Genomic DNA, 25,930 nt, shown 5'->3' on the forward strand with positions numbered 1-25,930 from the left:
GCAACTCAGTGTACATACATACATACACTAAGTTGCGTTAATTCTGTCGCGCCGTGTGACTCTAACACATATTTACGCCGCCAGTCGATTGGCTGCAGTCCCTCCTTCGCGTACCCCTCGCCAATCGGCTCTCCAGCATGAATATGTGTTAGTGTCACACGCCGCGACAGAATCAACGCAACTCAGCGTATGTACAATGATTAATATCAATGTTGACGGAATATAATTTTTTTTTCGTTACTTATATGTCTAGATTATGTTAGGTCAGATCACATTAATATTCCGGCCGTCTAAAGGCGGTCGGCCACGCAAGTGCAATGTCAAAAGTATTGAAATTAGTAGTTAACTTTGATTTTAAGCTGACCCGTTACATGGACGGTAGCCAGACCATGTGGTGCTGTTGACAGAAACAGTAGATAAGCGAGGATCGCTTGCCGACGCACACATAGCCGCAGACGTATACAGGATGATCCTCTCACTAGGAGACACAAAGGAACACTGGCGACAATGGACCCCCTGACCGCACCATAAAGAGGTCCGTATTGTCTTGTGCCAGCGGGGACTTACCCGGGCCAAGACGACTCTGTGTGTCTTCATGGTGCGGTCAAGGGATTCATTGCCGCCAGTTCCTTTGTGTCCCATAGCGAGAGTACATCATCCTGTATGTACTGTAGACCGTTCAGATGTTGCGGAGGCTAAGGAATGCGGGTACGATTGGTCAGAGATTTCTAGTCACGCCTAATGCACGCGGATTCTAGACCGTCGCGCGTTACTGGTCGAAACGCTAGACATAAGAAGTATAGACGGAGCCTTTCTACGAGGGGTAAGTGATAATCGCGGTAAGGGGGGAACTCATCTGACTTCGACTATTTTCGTAAACGCAGACTCGGGTATGTTCGGCTTTTCGCATCCGTACGATGAGTTGTATTGAACTTGTAGCAGTGAAGTTGGCTACAAATTCACTACGCATTCACGCCGCGTCGATGAGTGAATGCGTGACCAACTTCACTGCGACAAATCAATGCAACTCATTGTCGGTGTACATACATACATGTGAAAAATGAGCCGAATACTACCGAGTCTTGCCGGAATAAGTCGAAGTCAGACGAGTCCCCTCCTCGCCCCGATTATCACAGCCCCCCTTACCTAAAGCAGCAGTTTATGCTCCGTCTATATTTCTTATGTCTCTGGTCGAAACGCTCACACATACTAAGCCCGCTGCTTGCACACCGCAAAGTCAAATGGTATGGGTGCGTGACGACGTTGGGACTAGGCGGGACAGACCGAGGAGTCACTCCTTAGCCTCCGCAACATCTGAACGGTCTACAGTACGTACAGATAAAATTCAATGTAATTCAATTTATTTCAGTTTACCCGTTGTATGAATAGAAGCTGGACCATAGAGTGCTGCTTACAGAAACGGTAGGCAAGCGAGCCGGCTCACACACGGCCACGGGCGCCCGTGGTATATAGGCAGAATTCGCTGTAGTAGTAGTAACAATATTCTTTCGCAAATACCTCGCAAACTAATTGAATCCGACATATAGCTTAAATGAAACAAATTGCTACAAATGACAAATTTTACAACATATTTACAAATCATCGAACTTTGAGAGAGGGGGGGTAGCTTTCCTATAAGTTCACCAATAAAACTGAAATATTTGTAAGTTATCGATATTCAAAATTCGCGCGTTTCTCTCATGCGTACACAACCTTTTGGCGTCTGTACAAACATTTGCGTTCATAAAGAAAAAATAGTACAGTTTCTTACCCTTTTTTTGTGGCTATGAACGTGTACAGGTATAAATTAAGTTTTTTATTTATTAAAAAGACGGACAGAGATGAAATTCTATATTTGGGAAGAAATTACCTGACGTTCCTGCTCTGGAGACGGACCATGAACATTTTAAATTTATTTTAGTATTTTACATTATTTTTATTTTCAAAATTTTATTTATGCTTCTTTAAACATTATTTTTTCTTTTGGTTAAAAATTATACATCTAACTTCAGGTTAGTATTCTTGCATATATTTTATTAATATGTATATAAATAAATAAAACTTACGACTATATAAAATGTACACTCTGTAGATACTTATTTAAATTTAATTTTTAAAGTTGCATTAACTTTATAGGTTATAGGTTATTAAATTAATTATATCAATATTTATAAATAAAATTAATGAAAATGTACCTATGCACGTATTATTTGTTTACAAAAAACAATTATTCGCCAATTATTCTTACAAAAATACTTTCCACGCTTGGTTACGCTAAGTAAGTTAATCCTAAAATTGGAATAATTTTATAAGTACAGTTACGCTAGTACAGTTAGTTTAGACATTTTTAATATAATTGTATTTTTTGGTGCTAATAAGAAAGAACGTGGTTCAATCTCATACGGTCGGGTTTCTTTACAAGTGTCGACTTTGTATTTAAGGAGAACCTTTATTAATCCAATTTTTGTTTGGAAGTGTGCAAAACGTGCACCTGCAAAAAAAAATAGTAAGATTTAATGAGAAACAAAATAATACAATAAAAATATGTAACAGTGCGTGTATTTGAAAATAATAAAGATGATTTAATGTATATTTGTATTAGAATGTACAGAGGTTATATATTTTATAATAAAAAATACAAATATTGTCAGATGTTGCTATTTGCTTATATAAAAGAAATAAATTATTATTCAAACAATTATTCAGAAATATAAAATTCTTCTTTTTCTTTTTCTACATAAATTTATTTATATTTACAGATTGAATTAAAAACTTCAAGTTTTTAATTCAAATATTCTATATACTGAAAATTTACAATTTCAAATTATTGTTTTTAGTGCTTAAAATTTTCAGGTTACGATTTCAATTTTCAATTTTTGTATTATTAATTTTTTTGATATGTTTATATCATGAACAATTCAATTAAAAAATTTCCTAAGTCAAAAGCTTTTACTAGTCAGCGATTTAAAAATAATTTTTTGCTATTTATAACCATCGAACAGAGAATGTTGAGTCAACCGTGCTCCAGATCTACGAACAGTACATCAGGAGTTTTATACATTGAAAAGATAATATCTAAAGAAATAATCTGAAGCTTAAGAAATAAAAATGAATGGAGTTTAAAATTAAACTTATATTGCTGCTATTTCAATGGTTAGCTATCTAAGGGTCAATAAATATCAATTTTGTAAACTTAAAAATTGGAGGAGATTTCACTAAAATTTCATCAAAATATTAAAATTTATCTACGTACCGATACAGTTTCTGGGACCATCACCAAAAGGTATGTAGTGCATGGGATGCCTTTTTGCTACTGCATCAGCGGTGAATCGATTAATATCAAAAACTTCAGGATCAGGATAAATTTCAGGGTCATGCTGTATTGCATATGAAGGGATGAAAATCCTTGTGTCCTTTGGTATTGTAAGTTTTAGATCTTCAAAAGTGTAATTTTCTTCTGCCTTTCTCATTATAACCGTGATTGGTGGGTACTTCCTTAATGTTTCTAGAAAGCAAAAAATTTGCAAAAAAATAATGACTAAATGAATATTTTATTTATAAATACGATAATTCTCAAATGTCGAATACTTTTTATTATAATTATGTTTGACAACCGTTACCCATAATTAATTACAGTTTTTGGCAAATAATACAAGCTTTATTACTAGTATTAAGACCGGATTAAGTTTTTTAAGGCCTCGGGACTCTCAAAAGAGCCCTTTTAGAGAGAGGCCCCTTGGTTAATCAACTTGGTTCAAAAATTTATTTTAAATAAAATTAAATAACGTTTAATTGTACACAAAAAGGAGTAACAGTAGGCAAAATTTAATTGAATATTTTTTCACACAGTAAATGGAAGGCTTATAACGGGGTTCTCTGCAAAATGGGGGCCCGGGTTGTAACGTCCTTCATTCCTCCCCTTAATCCGGCGCTGATTAGTATAATTTGAGTGGTGTAGTTATGAAATGTGTAATTATAAAGAAAGTAATATTATAGTATAAGAAATTATGTTTAAAAAATAATAACAACATTAATCCTTTAATAATAAGGAGTAAGTTATAAATTAGTGTAAGATGCGTTGTAGAAATTATACGTAATCGAAAATTCTTGTAACCCATAGGTGAATAAAAAATAAATGCTACATACATACTACATATTACGCAAATAAGAATACAATGATATCTGTTTCCAAAAAAACAGTGTCCTATGTCGCACAACCGGAGAAATAATCATTTTATCGTGATTAAGGTTTTAATCGAACAACGATATTAATAAACTTCCAAGATGGTATGATTATTATGACGTCGTTGGATTGTTTTCTTTGTGGCTATGGAAAAGATAAGGTGTACAGTTGCGTGTAACATAGGCTTCCCGTAGAGCAGGCCTGTCCAAGTAGGGGAATTTACTCCTGGAACACATGTTTTGGGTCCCCTTTCAACGCTGCTCCTTCAAGTAAGATGGGACCGAGGAGACAATACCGCCGCTAGGAAAGACAGAGAGATGGTAGTCGGAACCGTCCCATCTTACTTGAAGGAGCAGCGTTGGAAGGGGACCCAAAACATGTGTTCCAGGAGTGGATTCCCCTACTTGGACAGGCCTGCCGTAGAGGAAGAGATATCTTACCACTCACGCCATTTTTTTCTAGATCAGACTTGAGAATTAACTGCTCTTTTTGGAGGATTTCCAGAAGGTACGCCCCCTTTCTCCTATCGCGCGTCTTGGTCCGTGCGACAACCGTAGTCCTCGAGACACCTCGGCCGCGTGCTATATGAATCGTACTCCATGGGTGATGTGGAAACGTATTGATACGAGTGTAGTCCTTATGCGTCACACGATTGATATGACACGCACTTGAGATGTCTTGAGGACTATGATCGTTGCACAAATCAAGAGGCATGACGGGAGAAAAGGGGCGTAACTTCTGAAAATCGGCCGAAAAGTGGAGTTAATTTCCAAGCCTGGTCTAAATTCTATAATCTAGACCTATACACTTCTTAGATTTTCCGTAGATACTCCAAAGACCTATTGGATTATGGGAGATTAAATCACTTAGTTTTAAAACTAACTTTATTTCACGGAACAAGAAAAACACGTCTAGCTCTTCTAAGATTTTGACTGCGAGTGACTCGACTCCCATAAGAAAGTTGGGGTCTACAAGATGCAAGAAGTTTCGTTCCGATTGGTCTATCCGTCTCGGAGTAATCGGCGAACGTACGGTGCACGTACATGAAATAGTACGTTTTTCTGCAATAAAAAGCGTTCGGAATGAAAAAATATAAAATGTTTTTATAACGGGACCAATCCGGACACATACTTTAGAAGACCCAAAAGGTTTCGTTCCGATTAGTTCATCCATTTCGGAATAATCGGTGAACATACATTTAGAAAAAAAGTCGTTAGGAATGAAAAAATGCAAAATGTTTTTTTAACGGGACCAATCGGGAGACATACTCTACCAGATGCAAAAGCTTTCGTTCCGATTGGTCCATCCGTCTCGGAGTAATCGGCGAACACACATTTAGAAAAAAAAGTCATTAGGAATGAAAAAACGCAAAATATTTTTTTTACAGGACCAATGGAGAGTTATAATTTATAAGACGGAAAAAGTTTCATTCCGATTGGTCCATCCGTCTCGCAGTAATCGGCGACCGTACGCCGCACGTACATGAAGTAGTACGTTTTTTTGCAATAAAAAGCGTTCGGAGTGAAAAAATATAAAATGTTTCTTTAACGGGACCAATACGGATACATACTCTACCAGATGCAAAAGGTTTCGTTCCGATTGGTCCATCCGTCTCGGCGTAATCGGTGAACATACATAAAAAAAAAAAATATATACACATCGAATTGAGTATCCTCCTCCTTTTCGAAGTCGGATAAAAATGGGATTTATGTTTTGGCGTGAACGAAATTTTTTACATTATTAGTTTAAAAGATATGGTGGTCAAGTTTTACTTTTTAAACGTAACTATATATTTTGTTTTTCATATTATGTGATAGTGTCTTCCAAGACGAATTTATTAAGCTTGAATGTAATACACCCGATTTTAATTAGTTTGCAAGATATAACGTTTAAAAATTTACCGGTTTTCAGCGGAGACGTTTTGATTCGAGTAGCAAGTACTAAAATACCTATTACATATTGTGGTAAGTGCCATGTTCGGCCGTCGACATATACTTTTGTCGCGATCGAAGGTATTTTTTATCCGACTTCGAAAAGGAGGAGGATACTCAATTCTATGTGTATACATATATATATATGTATATATATATATTTTTTTTTTTATGTATGTTCACCGATTACGGCGAGACGGATGGACCAATCGGAACGAAACTTCTTGCATCTTGTAGAGTATATCTTCCAATTGGTCCAGCAAAAAAATTGTTGTATTTTTTCATTCCTAACGAATTTTATCGCAAAATACGTAATACTTCATTTATATCTTCCGGCGTTTATGCTGCAGGGAATGTACCGATAGCGATGAAACCTTTCACATTTAGTAGGAGGTATATTCGCGACGATCCCACTTGCAAAAATTTATGAAATCTGTTGTTTATTAACAACTTAAATTCGGTCAATTTTTTTCGGTTTATGGTTATTAGCTAAGCAACAGAAATCTAAAATCACCTTACACTATCCTACAAATACTACTGGTTCCACTAAAAAGTGTGAAATAAAATAATTTTTAACAAAAAAAACATCCAACTTCGAAATGCACTAAAAAGTGTGAAGTAATTTCTATTTCATTTATACCAATATTCCATAGCTATTAATAATATCTACTTAATCGTTAAATAGGATACCAAATACATTTCAAAGTTTTCGGAGGCGGCGCAAAATTAAAAATACCCGAACAAACGATGCTGCCAATAACGATTTGATTGCGGTATGGTAAACTTGGTAATTAATAAGTCGTAAGAGAAAAATTATATGTCCGGCTGAAAACATTTGTAATTGTAACGATTGTATGAGAAATTGGCAGCACTCCTGATGTACACATGCACACATGCACTATACTGCAGTTCACAAGAGACCATACTTGACTCGCGCCGCTCACTAGGTCTAAAGAGATTTTTAATAACGTGTGTTATTCCACTCTACAGCTTGCTTCTTATTGTACTTTGCGATCATTGTTTGCTTGAAATTATCAAATGGGTGATTTATCATAGGTTGCCGACGCCGGAGTTAGGATCTTCCTGGTAGAGGAAAAGTTTTTAATTTTGCGCCGCCTCCGAAAACTTTGAAATGCATTTGGTATTCTATTTAACGATTAAATAGATATTATTAATAGCTATGGAATATTGGTATAAATGAAATAGAAATTATTTTACACTTTTTAGTGCATTTCGAAGTTGGATGTTTTTTTTGTTAAAAATAATTTTATATGACTTCAAGTGGTTCGGTGCGTAGACCACCATGAACAGCCGATGCCTCGAAATACGAGCCGAGGCAGGGCCTTTGTTTAGTTTTCACTAGGATCGGTCCTAACTGGTCCTGACGTAAGCACGGCCATGTCGTAAATTACACTATCCAACAGTGAATTTGTGTTCCGATTCCCACTAGGCGCTTCTTATAGTGATTTGTACGCTGATTACGAATCTGGAAACCGTTTTGTTCCTATACGTACAGTTTTTAAGAAATTTGATTTTGAAAAAAAAACGTTTTTCAGATTTAAACAAATTTTCTGACGTAATTATAAAATATATTGAAATTCCATTAGTGGCGCTCCGCGTCAGGACGATTCCTCGGCGTCCCGCCTATATTACCGCTTAAGGGGGTAGACACGGGTAATAGTAGCGCGTTGACTTTACCGACAAAAATGGGCCTAAACATGGGTTTACGGGATTCGACTTTTCGTCCTTATATGAGAGAATTTCGGGCTGGGTGAGGGCTTATTCAAAAGAGGAAGGTCCAGTGCAGTACGGTGAACTCATGTTTCAGTGGAATTATGTTGATGTTTAGTAATATAAGCGTCCAAAGTAGAGGAAAAAATCGACATAATGCACTCGCAGAATCGAAGCATTTTTCGGCCACTAAAAGAGTGCTGTGATTGAAATCATGAGTTGATCGTACTGCACTGGACCTTCCTCTTTCGAATAAGCCCTCACTCAGCCCCAAATTCTCTCATATAAGGACGAAAAGTCGAATCCCGTAAAAGCATTCCAACAGACCAGTTCCGCCATTTTGTGGATAATACAGAGCAAGTCACGTGACAAATTCAGTTCAGCTAGTAGTTATAAGGTGGCGTCTAACTAAGAAGGTTGTCGATTTGGAAAAATAATTTAAATTATTTGCATTCACTCAGAATATTGACTAACACCCCTTTGTATTTTTTATTAGTTTCGAAAAACAAAGTTACTATAGGTGTTTGGAAATACAAGCGTCACGCAATTGGGACGAAGTATATCTTTTTAGTAAGAGATAGGGAAAAGCTATTGATGTAAAAGTTGAATGGTATGACTTATGAAAAATATGAGATGTGTCACGAAATATTAGTTTTTTGAACATTGTACTGTTAGATATAGGTAATAGGTAATAGTTTGAGGGAATAGTAGCGAGGGGAGAGAAGGAGAGAAGGAGCCGAGGCCCCTCCATTTATAGGTTCTAATGCTACTTTTTTATCCAGAATTTTCCAAGGAGTTGATACGAGTAAAGAAAGAAATGTAATTCTATTTAAACAGAAAGTGCATCTGCATTTTTTTAGTGCATCGTTGCATTCACGAAGAAAATGAAGTCATAGAAAAATAAACATTATCATACCATTGAATTTTTACATGAACAGCTTTATCCTATCTCTTACCAAATTCAAGATATAACCCGTTCCAATTGCGTGACGCACCCTGTATGCTTTTATGAAATAAAAAACATTTATTTAAACTAATAACTAACAATTTATTTAAGCTAATAGCTTTTTCTAAAAAGTATTCTCAGATAGCATGTTCCTTCGGTTCTTCAGAGTAGGCATATATTTTTCAGCAGCGAGGGGTGCTACGGTGCGGTATATAAAATCCACGCGTTTGGTCAGTCAAAATTTACCGGAGTGGGACAATTCTATCATTTAGGTTGAAAGAAGGATAGCATGATCACCCTACATCTCACTCTAAATACGCGCCAATGTTTCGCTTTCATTCTTCAGGCGTATCGTCGCGATGCCTCTGGCGAGATGAGCGTTTGAATGTGTTTGTAAAAATACTTGAGGCGCTGTTGCCTTCCTAGATCGTGTTGCACGCACGCTAGCTGAGAATTAAACCTTTCAAGTTCGTAAAGGACCACGCATGTAGCTCCACCAGGCGCAACGAAAAAAATTCTGTAATACCGACGTCCCGAATTGGAGAGGTCACGTGCCGGCGGAACGCCAAGGAACCGTTCTAACGCGGAGCGCCGCTGTTGGTGCTTCGTCTCCCGCGAAGCTATTTCGCCTTCTGGCTTGATAAAACAATCGATGTTGCAACTTTCTCTGGGTGGTTCTTCAAGGTAAAAATCTGCTCTATCGCGTAGTATAATTCGATTTTACACTGGACCTCTACTTTTTCAGATAAATTGAAAAATATCCTAAAAAATTGGTGCCAATTCGAGGTTCCTCCGCGTTCAATGATCGTTTAAATATACTTAAACATTTATAATGTATTAAAGATAGGTATCGTTGTATTCAGAAAAGTCTACCGAATCTTTCAGTCTAAATAGAATTTCAATATCTTTTATAATTATGTCAGACAATTTGTTTAAATCTGAAAAATATGTTTTTCTTTCAAAATTTAAATTTCTCAAAAACTATACGTATAGGAGCAAAACGGTTTGCAGATTCGTAATCAGCGTACAAAGCACTATAAGAATCACCTAGTAGAGATCGGAACACAAAAAGAAAGTTAAAATTTGTTGGACAGTGTTATTTAAAGGTTTGTCATCACCTTTCACGACAAGTAAGAGAGCAAGCGAGAACGAAAATTAGCTTTTCGTTGACCGCCCCTTTCGTGCGGAGTTTCTCGGGCGATCGACGCGTATTATTTAAATTTAGTCTGAAAAGAAGCTTGCTACAGTTCGGATCGCGATCGACGACATGGTTCGTCCACGAGTGCAAGTTCGGAAATATTCACAATAACGCATATTATGGTCGTAACAACGACCCATAGAGCTGGTTACAATCATGTACCTCTCTAATTATACACTCAACCCTGATATCATGTAAGCTGTCGAGCGTCGACCTGCCGGGTTGGGTACTACATGTAACCACCCGGAACCGCATTCGCTTACAGGGTCGAATATTACATTCATACTCTTGGCCTACATGGTCAAACATTACACCCGTATGCCTGGCCTACATGGTCAGATGTTATAACAACACGATAACGTTTACCGCACGCATTTTCACCGATCGTTAACCTAAGCAAAACGTAATAATAAGAAAACAAGGTGTTTTTTATGCCGACGGGCTTTTTCCTCATAAGCATGTATCGAGCCAATAAACGATTATTAATATTTCGGCTCAAAATCGTCTAAAATCATTTATTAAAATACCCTCCTCCTCACACATATTATATCTTATTCTTTGAAACACGGGATCTCTCCATGTTGGAGAGATTTCGACGATACATGCCCCATGATGTAGGGGATGGTATCTTACCGCAACTTGATTGCCCAGATGGCCTCGTTTTATTTCAACCGTTATATACAAGACAAAATTATATATTTGTATTTGGTTCACATATAATATACCTTTAAATACTGCGTCCAAAAGCGGCATATCATTGATGTCCTCATAGGGCCATTCTCCATTGTTCAACGCGTAACGTTCTCTAATTTCTTCTCTTACCTTAACTTGTAGTTCTTGATTTAAAGCCAATTCATAAAGAGCATTGGCTATCGTTGCTGCGGAAGTTTCGAATCCAGCAGCGAAAAATACAAATGCTTGTGCGGCTAACAATGTGTCCGTTAATTCTGTAAAACAATTAATGCCATGTACTTTCATATATTGGGTGTTCAACAATAGATAGGAAGAAATTAAAAGGATGATCTAGAAACCAGCAATACGCACAATACCGATGATTGAATGCTGCATCAAGGTGTGCAATTATGAATTCAACTCTGTTTTCATATATTATACGATTTCGAAAAAAATTCATGGTACTATCAAAACATAATTTTTACTTGTATGATCATTTCATTGTCGAAATAAAAAAATACGGTTTCATTACTAACGTCATTTGAACTACATTTCTACAAAATTCTATTTTTTTAAATAAATTTTAAGCTTGTTAAGCATTCTTTATTCGTTTAGCTTGCAAAATGTTATTTTCTTACACAAACCAATAGAACAAAATGTTAAGATTTCAAGTGATGGAGGAATAACACATAATTCAATATTTTTATTTGTATTCTATTTTGTCAAAATGGATTCGATCACAAATAAAAATCATACCGTTGAACTTACGGGGTAAGTAAGGGGTAAGCACAACCCCTGCGTGGGGTAAGTTCGCAAACGGGGCAAGTGCATATACCGGTTATTTTTATTATAGTATAAATGAAATTTCCCTAGCTAATGTGTAGTAATCTACTAAAAATTAATATCAGCCATTCGACACTATACCCTCTTTTATATTTCAACAAAAAGTACTTGTTTATTTAAAAATGGATAACTATCAAACTAAACAACATACTTTAGTGCAGTAGAAAGCATTTTATAACAGACTTGTTAATAATTCTGCTGTTGCCCCATTGAACATGATTCAAGTATTTTTAAGGATTCAAAGTATCTTTAACTTAAAGGTACGCTCTTGCCTCATTTACTGGGAAAGTGCAGAGTAGTTAACATTTTGTACAATTTCCTATCAAAATGAAAATTTACAAGGAAAGTTAAGAGTCCTAGTTAATATGAATTAAACAGTAATAACTATGCAATGCGTTTGATGCCGATAGTGTTAAGTATTTAGATAGCAGACTGAAAATAAACAAGTGTAATTTCAACTTTACAAAAATCAGTCTGCACTTGCCCCATTTCACCTTAACAAGTTTGGGTCCACTTGAATATCTATCTGCCTTCTGGTAGAGGTGGGTATGCGTATGTAAGTAAGTACAGTGCACTGATGAGATGTTGCGGAGGCTAAGGAGTGACTCCTCGGTCTGTCTCGCCTAGTTCCAACGTCGTCACGCACCCACACCATTTGACTTTGCGGCGTGCAAGCGGCGGGCTTAGTATGTGTGAGCGTTTCGACCAATAACGCGCGACGGTCTAGAATGCGTGTGCATTAGGCGTGACTAGAAACCTCTGACCAATCGTACCCACATTCCTTAGCCTCCGCAACATCTCATCGGTGCACAGTACTTATTTGCTTTCACGACAAGTTGGCGAGTCAAGGTCATATTCTCACTCTATTCCACTTCTCTAGGTACCACAAGCATTGTCCTTATTGGCTATAGCCGGTGACAAAGGTTAACGACAAATATATCGGGACAGAGTGAAATAGAATGATTTCACAGCACTGGCGTAGCCTCCCAATTAAAGTGTCAGCTATAAAAAGATACAATTTCTTACTTTCTAGCTATTGCCGCTAGAGCTCGGCAATTGGGAGGCTACGCCAATGCTATAAAGCAAGCCTGTCTAACCTGCGGTCCGTGGGCAATTCGTGGTTTCGTCCCCTACCACGGAGTTCGCGCTCGGCTCCCCCCAATCTTCCGGTTGGTTTAACAACACTTCCAATATTTGACGCGTATTCCTAATCCTACATAGCTGCTAGACATCGTTGCCCCACTACTGACAATACTAGATGGTAGGGGAAGTCTGCAGCGGTAAGAGTGGGAGCAGTGGCTCTTTCGCCACTCGTCGTCGTTCTTTGTCACTGGCCGTAGCCAATAACGACAATAGTGCACGGTAGCAGGAGAGGTGGAACAAAGTGAAAAAGAAAACAACCTGCCTCGCCAACTTGTGGTGAAAGCACAGTAAGGCCGCGTTCAGACTAGGCAACTTAGTTGTACAACTTTCCGTGCAACTTCGGGTCCGAATTTTTGTGTTTCTGGCCGTGCCTGTACCAGGTATGCCGCCCGAAAAAGGAAATAGTTTTCTCTTGTAGAAATACCAACTTCCGTATTTTTTATTAGATCTTTGCGGAAGCGGCGTCAATCGATTCTTTATGTTTTTGCGATCAGAATGAAACCAAACGCGACATAAGTTGGACAATAATTAACCAAGTTACGTGAAAAATCTAAATGCATAGTTAAAAGCCAATTTTGTTAAAACTAGTCCGGTTTACGTGATATGAGGTATCATTTTAATCGGGAGAACACCAGCAATCCATTGGTACCACTTTCATACCGATGCGATGAAAAATAAAGAATTTGATGTTTTGAAAAATTAATGCGGTCAGTCGGTTCGACCTTAGGCCGCCGAGCGCCTACCTGGGGCCTGCACTCGGTATGTCGTGCGAAAAAGAAAATGGTTGTTTTCTCTTGTCGCCTAGCATTTACCAGCAGCACAGAAAATTGCAAAGGAAAGGAAGGTGGGCTCTGCTGGTTAAATTCTCATAGGGCCCGCCCATTTTTAAATACAACCGCTCTTCCAGTGAAACATGGAGTAAATAGATAAACCATTTTCTTTTTCGCACGACATACCGAGTGCAGGCCCCAGGTAGGCGCTCGGCGGCCTAAGGTCGAACCGACTGACCGCATTAATTTTTCAAAACATCAAATTCTTTATTTTTCATCGCATCGGTATGAAACTTTTTCGGGCGGCATACCTGGTACAGGCACGGCCAGAAACACAAAAATTCGGACCCAAAGTTGCACGGAAAGTTGTACAACTAAGTTGCCTAGTCTGAACGCGGCCTAAATCTACTTACTTAAGGGGGTAGACACGGGTAATAGTAGCGCGTTGACTTCACCGACAAAAATGGGCCTAAACATGGGTTTACGGGACTACACTTTTCGTCCTTATATGAGAACATTTGAGGCTGAGTGAGGGCTTATTCGAAAGAGGAAGGTCCAATGCAGGGCGCTGCACTCATGTTTTAGTAGGATTATGTTCATGTTTAGTAATATAAGCGTCTAAAGTGGAGGAAAAAATTGACAAAATGCAGTCGCGGAATCGAAGCATTTTTAGTCCACTAAAAGAGTGCTGTGATTAAAATCACGAGTGCAGTGCTCTAGCCACAACACTTACTTGCAAATTAAGATCTATTTTGTCTTCATTTGGTACGAAATAAGGACGAAAAGTGTAGTCCCGTAAAAGCATTCCCACAGACTAGTTCCGCCATTTTGTGGATAATACAGAGCAAGTCATGTGACAAATTCAGTTCAGCTAATAGTTATAAGGTGGCGTCTAACTTAGAAGGCTGTCGATTTGGAATCGTAGCCAAAATCAGGCGTTAGCTTGGCTACGTCACTCGACTGTGTCAGCGAAGGCAAGGGAAAAAGGCAACAACGCCCGAACGCTGAGTGAGATGAACTACAGTCATGCTATCCTTTTCTCATTCTGAATGTAGAGATCGTCCCTTTTCGCTAAGTTTTGACTGACGCCCGCCTGGATTTTTCACAGCGGCCCATAACAAACCTCGCTCAAAGAGAAGGTATAACAAGAGAAGAATATACCTCCTCTTTGCAATAATTCTGCAAATGTTTTCATACATAAGTTGTATATGAGATATTTATTTATTTAAATTATTTGCATTCACTCAGAATATTGACTAACACTCCTTTGTATTTTTTATTAGTTTCAAAAAACAAAGTTACTATAGGTGTTTGGAAATACAAGCGTTACGCAATTGGGACGAAGTATATCTTGTTGGTAAGAGATAGGAAAAAACTATTGATATAAAAGTTGAATGGTATGACTTATGAAAATTATGAGATGTGTCACGAAATATTAGCTTTTTAAACATTGTACTGTTAGATATAAGTGATAGGTAATAGTGAGAGGGAATAGTAGCGAGGGGAGAGAAGGAGCCGAGGCCCCCCATTTATTAGTTCTAATACTACTTTTTTATCCAGAATTTTCCAAGGAGTTGATACGAGTAAAGAAAGAAATGCAATTCTATTTAAACAAAAAGGTCATCTGCATTTTTTTAGTGCATCGTTGCATTCACCAAGAAAATGAAGTCATAGAAAAATAAACATTATCATACCATTGAATTTTAACATGAACAGCTTTTTCCTATCTCTTACCAAATTCAAGATATAACCCGTCCCAATTGCGTGACGCACCTTGTATGCTTTTATGAATTAAAAAACATTTATTTAAACTAATAACTAATAATTCATTTAAGCTAACAACTTTTTCTAAAAATTATTGTCAGATAGCACGTTCCTTCGGTTCTTCAGAGTATATGTACATATATTTTTCAGCAGCGAGGGGTGCTACAGCAGTTTTTTCGTTGGGCCTGGTGGAACCACTTGCGTAGTCTGGTACGGACTTGAAAGGTTTAATTCTCAGCTAGCGTGCACGCAACATGATCTAGGAAGGCAACAGCGCCTCAAGTATTTTTACAAACACATTCAAACGCTCATCTCGTCAGAGGCATAGCGACGGTCCGCCTGAAGAACGAAAGCGAAACATTGGCGCGTGGTTAGAGTGAGATGTAGGGTGATCATGCTATCCTTCTTTCAACCTAAATGATAGAATTGTCCCACTCCGGTAAATTTTGACTGACCAAACGCGTGGATTTTATATACCGCACCATAGCACCCCTCGCTGCTGAAAAATATATGCGTACTCTGAAGAACTGAAGGAACGTGCTATCTGAGAATACTTTTTAGAAAAAGTTATTAGCTTAAATAAATTATTAGTTATTAGTTTAAATAAATGTTTTTTAATTCATAAAAGCATACAGGGTGCGTCACGCAATTGGGACAGGTTATATCTTGAATTTGGTAAGAGATAGGAAAAAGCTGTTCATGTAAAAATTCAATGGTATGATAATGTTTATTTTTCTATGACTTCATTTTCTTCGTGAATGCAACAATGCACTAAAACAATGCAGATGCACTTTTTGTTTAAATAGAATTGCATTTCTTTCTTTACTCGTATGAACTCTTTGGAAAATTCTGGATAAAAAAGTAGTATTAGACCTAATAAATGGAGGGGCCTCGGCTCCTTCTCTCCTTCTCTCCCCTCGCTACTATTCCCTCAAACTATTACCTATATCTAACAGTACAATGTTTAAAAAACTAATATTTCGTGAGATATCTCATATTTTTCATAAGTCATACCATTCAACTTTTACATCAATAGCTTTCTCCTATCTCTTACTAAAAAGATATACTTCGTCCCAATTGCGTGACGCTTGTATTTCCAAAAACCTATAGTAACTTTGTTTATCGAAACTAATAAAAATACAAAGGAGTGTTAGTCAATATTCTGAGTGAATGCAAATAATTTAAATAAATAAATATCTCATATACAATCTTATACGCGTATTATCCACAAAATGGCGGAACTAGTCTGTGGGAATGCTTTTACGGGACTACTCTTTTCGTCCTTATTTGGCAACAAATGAAGACAAAATAGATCTTAATTTGCAGGTAAGGGTTGTGGCTAGAGCGCTGTACTCATGATTTTAATCACAGCACTCTTTTAGTGGCCTAAAAATGCTTCGATTCCGCGACTGCATTTTGTCGATTTTTTCCGCCACTTTGGACGCTTATATTACTAAACATGAACATAATCCTACTAAAACATGAGTGCAGCGCCCTGCATTGGACCTTCCTCTTTCGAATAAGCCCTCACTCAGCCCCAAATGTTCTCATATACGGACGAAAAGTGTAGTCCCGTAAACCCATGTTTAGACCCATTTTTGTCGGTAAAGTCAACGCGCTAATATTACCCGTGTCTACCCCCTTAAGGCGTCTATGAAGTTAGCACCTAATTTCCAAAAAACAAAACTTTTAGCAACAGTTCTATTTGCACCTGCAATAGTTCTACAGTTCCTGATAGGTTTCAGAAATAGTTCCGGCGAAATACCTAAAAAAATAGCATTTTGAAAATATGAGGTGCCGCATCACGCGAAAAATGTTATTTAAATCATCGTATTTTATAGTTTTCAAATAGTTCTACAGTTCCTGATAGGTCTTAGCAATAGTTCCGACTGCGAAATATTAAAAAAACAATGTCTAATCTCGAAACTGGCACCTCAAATTTCCATTAAAGTGGTCAGAACTTTTTTGTTTTTGATTTTACGTCTTCGGGCCATAATAACTTATGATAGAACTCTCCGGGGTGCAAACAGAACGGTCATGAGAACTTTGGATTTTTCAAAAAATTTCACTTCTGGGCTTGGGAACCTCAAACTGTAGCAAGAGTCGCAGCAAGTATCAAAATATATGCCTCCGACGGTTCCTACTATGTTCCTACGTCATATGGTTTCCATCTTTTTAGTTCGGTTTTTATGCAGTCGAGTTTTTTGTTTTTTTAATTCACTTTTTTTTCCTACATCAGCCGGATGTTTTTCGATATGCATATGCATTCTGGGAATACTCTAATCGAACGCAGAAACGGTCTTTGATGTCTTTAAGATAGTCTATCTTTCGGAGATATAACTCAAATTTTTAATATAACAAATTCCTTCTATGAAATCAACGTAGTCCCACGTTCCGAAAAATACGGATCACTTTCAAAAACAAAAAAGTTCTGGTTACTTTAAGTTCCTAGTTCCCAAGTCCAAAAATGAAATTTTTTGAAAAATCCAAAGTTCTGATGAGAGTTCCATTTGCACCCCGAGGAGTTCTATCAGAAGTTATTATGGCCCGATGACGTAAAATCAAAAACAAAAAAGTTCTGACCATTTTAATGGAAATTTGAGGTGCCAGTTTCGAGATTAGACATTGTTTTTTCAATATTTCGCAGTCGGAACTATTGCTAAAACCTATCAGGAACTGTAGAACTATTTGAAAACTATAAAATACGATGATTTAAATAACATTTTTCGCGTGATGCGGTACCTCATATTTTCAAAATGCTATTTTTTTAGGTATTTCGCCGGAACTATTTCTGAAACCTATCAGGAACTGTAGAACTACAGCGGGTGCAAATAGAACTGTTGCTAAAAGTTTTGTTTTTTGAAAATGAGGTCTAACTTCACAGACGCTTACTTAAGTGGACCGAAACGTGTTAAAGTAATTAGATAATATATAAGTGTGTTGTCACGTTGAAATATAAATATCCTGCACGTACCAATATCGCCTAGTTTCTCAGAATGTGCTTGAAGTTCCATCAGCTTATTGATAAAATCGTGTCTGACAATATTGTTCTTCTTCCTATACTCAATCGTATCTAATACAATTTCTGTGAAGAATTTAGTCATTTCGTCATGCGGTAATATGTAACCTATAAGAGTGTACAATTTCGGAAGGGACTCTCTAAGTCTCATCCTAAGTATCTGCTTCCAGCCAGGATAGAAAATCTGTCTTCCTATTTCACGGAACTTTGATTCCTTTTGCGACATGGCGTTTGCATCAATTCCAAACGAGCAGCTACCAATCACATCAGTCGTGAATCGAGCTGTTAATTCACGGCAGTCGATGGGCTTTCCTTCTGCTACTAATGTGTCCAAGTATTTCTCAAAATTAACAGAGCATTCGAGAATCAAAGAAAACATGTCTTTTAATTTGCCACTGGTAAATATTGGTGACAATTGTGTTCTTAGCGGTCGCCATCTTTTAGTCTCCAGAGAAAACAGGTGCTGAGATAACGGTTCAGCCTATAATGAAAACATTTTTATTTTGCTACTATGTATTACAGTAGGTACCTTTCAATTAAAATACCTCAAAATTACTCGTCTTTCTTTTCGTTAATTATTATGGGACTTTGTTTTTAACACGTTGACCGCCGCACCGGCATGCATGGCATCTATTGCCCAACGCGTGGCAAGGGGTGTCGGTGCATTATTGGTGATTCTCCGCCTATCGATCTGATGATGATACCAAATGGTGAAAAAAAATCAGGTGTGGTTGATTTCCCGAACAATTATTCTAGAAATCTGTATAATAGGCGAAACCTGATTACATATGTGTTTGTTACTTCATTTTCAAACTAAGAATAAGATGAAGAACTATAAATATTATATTGAACAATTTTGCAATGTTTCACAATCCTAATCATAATTACTTTCAATGTTTATTAGCATTTAATTCTGTAAAGTTTATATTATTATTTATTATTATTATTTATATTATTATTATATCTGCGTAAGCTAGAGTAAATACTTTTCTCTCCCCCAGTTTGAGACCTCCTATCCCTCCCTTCCTCATCTCTTCCTCCAGGTCTGCCGTTAGCAAGTTATATAACATCGCGATATTATTATTATATATTTATATCATTTTTTTAAATTCAAACAAAACTGCTTTTAGAAATACTGTTACAACAGTTTGCACAAGAAATGTACTATACATATACCGCGTAAAATGTTTATGAAACTTAAATGATAATTTGCATTTCATAACCCTGCACTTGCACTATTATGTCAGGCACAATTAATTGCGGCGCTGTGTTATAACAACCACATTTTGCTGGGCGGCCAACGTGTTAAAAAATAAAATAAATGTTCTGTATTACTACCACCTTTCTTACAATTACTTAACATTTATTGTAGCTGAGAAAATAAAATAAAGAAAATAAATGATTAAAAGTAGGCATTTTTCAAAGACAGAGAGAGGTAAATTAATCATGCTAAATCAGTTAAAGTTCAAACGTATCTTATTGAAAGATCAGTTTTATACGTTTGTCGTTCAAAGTTATAATATAATATAATCTGCGTAATAATCTGCGATTATTAATATCATATAATACACAGGCTGATATTTTTAAACAGCTATTATCTGTCACGCGTCTTTACTATCAGTCATTGGTACATGATAAGAAAATGATAATCTTGTAGCGCCTAAGATAGCATGTAGCATTGTGTAAATAATGTAAAGAACATGTAGTGTATAGGATATTAGGTTAAATGCATGATTTCGACGAGCACCGACGCACAGAGCTGACCCTTCAGGTCATGCCATAAAACATTTGCGCTTATTGTCAGTATTAGGCCTTCGCTGATTGGACGGGCCTAGCTACACCTTTCCGTATAAAAACAGGGCCGTTTTTCCAAGGAAAGTTAGTCTAACACCCCCCCCCCCCCCCCCCCCCCCAACCTAACTCAAATTCCTCCTTACCAATAAATCATCCTGTTTAGAACAACCAAATTGCTCTACCTTTTTTCTGTCGCAGGGTTTTTTGAAAATTTTCCCGGCATAAGCAACCCCCTGTAGGACGACTCACTTCAAGGATCAAACCATCAACTCGAACTTCCATCTGAAAGTATAAGGAGCAATATCCAGGAGACTCTCCCAAAAAGGACCAGGATTAACACAGGCAGCCCGCCTTTAAAAAAAAAAACCAAGGAAAGTCAGTCTACGGAAAACAAGCGAACTGCACCCTCAGCTGAGAAGACGACTTGTTCGGCACTCACTGAAAAACAGTATACCTTTTACACCATAACACCAAAGGCTTTTGGCAACCGAGACGCTCATGACGACCGGTACCTCAACGCCTCAACTCTGAAGAAGACATATACATATACGGCGCCTCTGCGTCACCATCTTATCAATAAAATCAAAGAAGAAGACGTTGCCCACGCGGCTCTCGGCACTTCCTTGAAATCCTTCTCTTCACGAATCTACTGATGCTCTCTACACAGAAAAAACTCCAACCCCGCACCGTAACGATACCTTTCTCGTGCGTAACTCGAATAAAACCCTACGGATAAATTTTACAACCATCATTTTTGACAACCTGGCCTAAGTTCAAGAGTTGCTACCGCATTGTGAAAATTATTACTGTAACATTTATTCTCTTTAAAATTCATAAACAATTATATTAGTGTGTTACTATGTAATTACAGCTTAAAATATTGCATAAAATTTTCAAAAAATTAAATTTTTGCTTTAACAGTTTTTGTTACTAATAGGTAAACTTATTATTACACTGTAATTGTTTTTTAAATTAATGATTTTTCGTATTCAAACCTATTTACCTTTCTTTGATTATTTGACCAAAATATTTAATTATATTTTTATCTCATTATTTGTTTATTAAAGCTTTCGTTTTATATTTTGAGTTTCGATATTCTTTTCTCTTTCGTTTCCATGCGGATCGTTCAAATTTCTAAAACTTTCCGAAACCGGAATGCTGTCGTAGACAGTGTAATACTAAGACAGTGTAATTTTAAGATTTGTGTAATTAATATATTTAAAATTAAATAAAAGAGGGTACATTTTATTGGATACAATAGTCAAATTTTTTAATTCTAGAAAAAAAAGAAAGACTAACAGCACGTGGAGTTCCCACGAGGCTACCCATCAAAGTATTATAAGTTTGCTTGACTTCGGTGATCGGACGAGAACCGGTAGTGATTCTAAGTCGTTAACGAAAATCGCGTTCCTATTACATCAGAAAATTCTTAAACATCTAAAGAATCCATAATATAATTAAAATACAATTGACCTTCTGCTTCTGCGGTATTCCATTCCAGAATCTAGCGGGGTTGTATGAAAACTATGTATGAGTCGTTCGTCCCTCGCGACCTCACGAGCCCCTCGTCACTTGGAAAATTCGCGTTTTTGAAATATAGACCGTTTGTAAAAACTATTGTTAGGCGCTCACGCGCTGCATAGTGCCAGCGTGGTTCTTTTCAAAGATATTACGTACTGTTGGGAGCATGCGCGCGCTGCTAAAAGGTGTAACCCATAGACTTTCTACAGGAAATGGAAATCCCTGTAACTTTCCACCCCGACCATTTACATCGAAGGTTTTTTAGGTGTCCGCCTCCGATTGTTCTGATTTTTGGATGTGTTTTAAAGGACCGAAAAATAAGGTATACGTATTTTTTTATTTTTGTCCGTTTTCATATTTAGGGGGTGAAACGACCCCCTAAAGTTTCGGCTACAATAGGCTATCTCGGAAACTATCATAGATAGAAGAAAACTTTCGAAGGAAAAGTTTCATGGTTTTTTATGAACATATAACAGCTGGTCATAAATTTTGTAAAAAATAATTTGTTTATAACAAAAAATTAGTTTATAACATTATTTTAAAAGTAATCACAATTTACATAATAACAAAAAAGAACATAAATTTGTTTCTGAATCCATTAATGTATTATATGCTATGTTTGCCTCTTACATGTTTGCATATTTTAAAATTAACTATGTATCGCGAACATACGACGGGTCGAGGTCATATCAGATATGGATGTACGGTTAATATCCATTATGATATCTAGCGTTTACCATGTATACTAGGCATTAATACAGTTATTTAAAGCTTACAATATTAATCAAAATTATATTAGTACATATCTACGTATTAATATGCGATACAGATGGTAAGGAATATAATAAATGTAAATTAATTTCCGATTCTAGTAACATGATTGGTGCAATTATATTTCACGTGTATGTTAGGTATGCATATGTGGTATAAATTTATAATCTGAAATTTTTGTAAGATACAATCTGTATCGCATATTAATACGTAGATATGTACTAATATAATTTTGATTAATATTGTAAGCTTTAAATAACTGTATTAATGCCTAGTATACATGGTAAACGCTAGATATCGTAATGGATATTAACCGTACATCCGTATCTGATATGACCTCGACCCGACGTATGTGCGCGATAGATTGTATTTAATTTTAAAATATGCAAAAATGTAAGGGGCAAACATAGCATATAATACATCAATGGATTCAGAAACAAATTTATGTTCTTTTTTGTTATTATGTAAATTGTGATTACTTTTAAAATAATGTTATAAACTAATTTTTTGTTATAAACAAATTATTTTTTACAAAATTTATGACCAGCTGTTATATGTTCACAAAAAACCATGAAACTTTTCCTTCGAAAGTTTTCTTTTATCTATGATAGTTTCTGAGATAGCCTATTGTAGCTGAAATTTTAGGAGCTCGTTTCACCCCCTAAGTATGAAAACGGGCAAAAATGAAAAAATACGTATACCTTATTTTTCGGTCCTCTAAAATATATCCAAAAATCAGAACAATCGGAGGCGGACACCTAAAAACCCTTCCTTGTTAGACGCACAAACGTAACGGAGACCTTTCTAACGTATAAAGTGTATCTCTAACCCTAGTAGTTCTCGAGTTGAAAAGAGACACAGAGATGTCTTTACGCTTTATATGTATAGATGTGAGTTATACGAAATATATATAACATAATATATGTGTCATTTATATAAATACAATGATGTTGGATTGATACATTCAGCTATTTTAAACTTCAATTGATCAATCAAATTTTAATATACAAAATTACCAATTTTAAATAAAATGAAAATTTTAATTAATATTTATTTACTATTTATACGTTTCATAAGGAATGATCCCGAACCCAGTAATCGAAAAAATTATGAAACTTCGTGAATATGTAGAGGATATTCCCCTCATCAGCTATCACTGATTATCGCCACAAAAATATCACAATATGTTTTCATATGCATGGTACAAAAGTGGGTACATGGAAAAAACCAAGTAATTTTGAAAATCTAGTTGATTTTGCCTTTGCTCAACAAGATTCTATAAACCCGCCACGTTGTTCCATATGTGGTAGCTATGATATAATACTTTGTTCATAATACAATCAATTTTTGTGCTTTAAACACTTTTTTCAAGAGTTCCTTCTTCATAAAGATTAATACAAAACCTACATGGCAAATAATACGTAATCATTGTGGTTTTTTTTTACCCAACGGTAACTCCGTGTTCTTATTTTAAATGATAAATGATAGATGAAATTAAGAACAACAATTATTGTCCTAAGGACCTTTTTATATCAGTTACTGTTTGCAAATAATAAAATAACTTTTTGCCCTCTTAAAATAGCAAATGGTAATCAGTAAACGTTACATCGCTTTAAATAACAGATCATTTCCTACTTTCATAACAAGCTTTAGAACTTTTCAATAATCTTTAAGTTTTTCTGTTTATAACTTTTAGTAATTGTTTGAACAATTTTTTGTTTCAACATAAAAAGAAAACATTATACATTAAGATAAACAACTTTTGTTTATGAAGTTTTCGGATATCTTTAACGGTTTTGGAGAAAAGAAGAAAACAAAGAAAAACAGCCGAAATTTTAAGGACAATTTTCACCCCTTAGACTGAAAACGGGCAACAAAAAAAATTGCGTTTTACCCCCTACATATTCACAACGTTTCATAATTTTTTGGATTCCTGGGTTTGGAATCGTTCCTTGTCAGTTATATACTAAATTTTATAATATTTAATTACTTGAAATATTAATATTGTTAAAATGAAAATTTTAAGAATTCCTGCTTCCCCTATATCGCCATTTTCCCTAGGAACGCCTGATTTGATCGCGTGTATACAATAAAAATATGAATTAAAATTTCATATAATACATTCAGCAATTGAAACCAGGTACACTTATAAAATTTAAATGTTTTTACGAACTTACCACTTTGTTGACTTTAAGTCCACGATCGGCGAATTTAGAGAAATCCTTGATCAGGATGGTTTTAATTATATCAGGATCAATAACACCCAAGACTCGTTGCTTACGAATATATAGTCCCACCATAGGTAAATGTTTGTACTGTTTATAATATTTTACCATTTCATCACCTATAGATATTTTTCCCAATAGTGAATTCATAAAGTTGCCAAAAAGTGGTACTGGTTTGGGTCCAGAAATGCCTCGTCGTTTCCAAAAATCATAATCGCATACTAAATAGTAGTAAAAGGTAAGAAAGATTAGGACGAGCCCACAAAGAAGTTCAAAGCCAGTCATCTTGATCTGATGTTCACCAAATCCTTATCGATCGGAAGATTAAGTAAAAGCTGCAAAATAGAATAAACAATAATTACATAGTTGTTATCGAAAAGTCCTTTATGTTAAAAAATTGCTAAGAGCATTCAAAATTATTTTTGATAAAATATAGTTATTAAGATTAAAATTATAAAATGTATATATTTTATTTATATTGAAACACTGCACACATATCGTAAATCTTCGTAAAGATTTTATTTGTAGACAAAATATAATTATTAAACGAAATGAAAAAATCATAATACAATAATCAACTTGCCATTTTTTAATTTATTTTTTGAAAATAACAAACTATTATATTCATTAATAGATTAAGTATGTAAATATTTCATTTTTCTGTTGTTAATTTTTTAATTTTATTTCGATTAATTAATACCTAATGAATTTAAATTAATATAACTTATAATTCTTTTATACTAACAAAATTGATTTTTAATGTAAGCTCGTCACCTTTTGGTAAGAAATAAATAAAATTAATCTCTGATTATTAATATGCAGTCATCGAAAATGACACATGACAAAACTCAACTGAATTTTAACTTTTGCCTATGACAAACTTTCAATAAATAAAATAATTTTATTTTATGTTCCAGGTTATTAAAATAAAACTGAAATATTTCACTTCCTATTTAAAATACTATTTTATTTAAACTTTATAATATCTAATTTAAAATATTTTTTCTACAAATTTTATCTAGCTCTACATGTAGTTCATTTTGCAGTAGGCTCTCATTATATTGCCGCAGACGAGACTATAGAAGTGAACAGTTCTTAAAATTTTCTAAAAAACAAAAACGAATTAAAATAAAATTTTTCTTATTTTTTAATAATTTTATTGCTGAATCTGACAACATAATTTGGTTAAATCATTCCAATAAATAACAAATAAACAAGCGAACAGACAAAATAACAACGCTTAATTTTAAGGAAGGTATTTACCTGAATATGTACAATTATTCTATCCAGTTCGATTCACTTCGAGAAACGACTTAAAACACACTGTTTCGTATTACTCACTTCAGCTAATTATAAATGTAGTACATTTTGAATGAAGATATCGAAAACCATTGAATAAGTGGCATCAAATCTGAAAGT

General features: G+C 35.6%; 1 protein-coding gene across 1 annotated transcript; it reads right to left on the bottom strand.

The window, feature by feature from the left end:
• On the bottom strand, positions 1-25,930 carry LOC114881302 (probable cytochrome P450 6a14). The gene is made up of 6 exons (XM_029198043.2): positions 25,775-25,930; positions 24,464-24,846; positions 18,156-18,681; positions 10,715-10,936; positions 3,254-3,505; positions 1-2,491 (listed from the first exon to the last, which is right to left on the bottom strand). The coding sequence occupies exons 2-6, from the start codon at positions 24,794-24,796 to the stop codon at positions 2,319-2,321; spliced, it is 1,506 nt and encodes a 501-aa protein (XP_029053876.2). The 5' UTR covers positions 24,797-24,846; positions 25,775-25,930; the 3' UTR covers positions 1-2,318.

This window comes from Osmia bicornis, chromosome 14, assembly GCF_907164935.1.
Source record: "Osmia bicornis bicornis chromosome 14, iOsmBic2.1, whole genome shotgun sequence".
In the NCBI taxonomy this organism is placed as follows: Eukaryota; Metazoa; Arthropoda; class Insecta; order Hymenoptera; family Megachilidae; genus Osmia; species Osmia bicornis.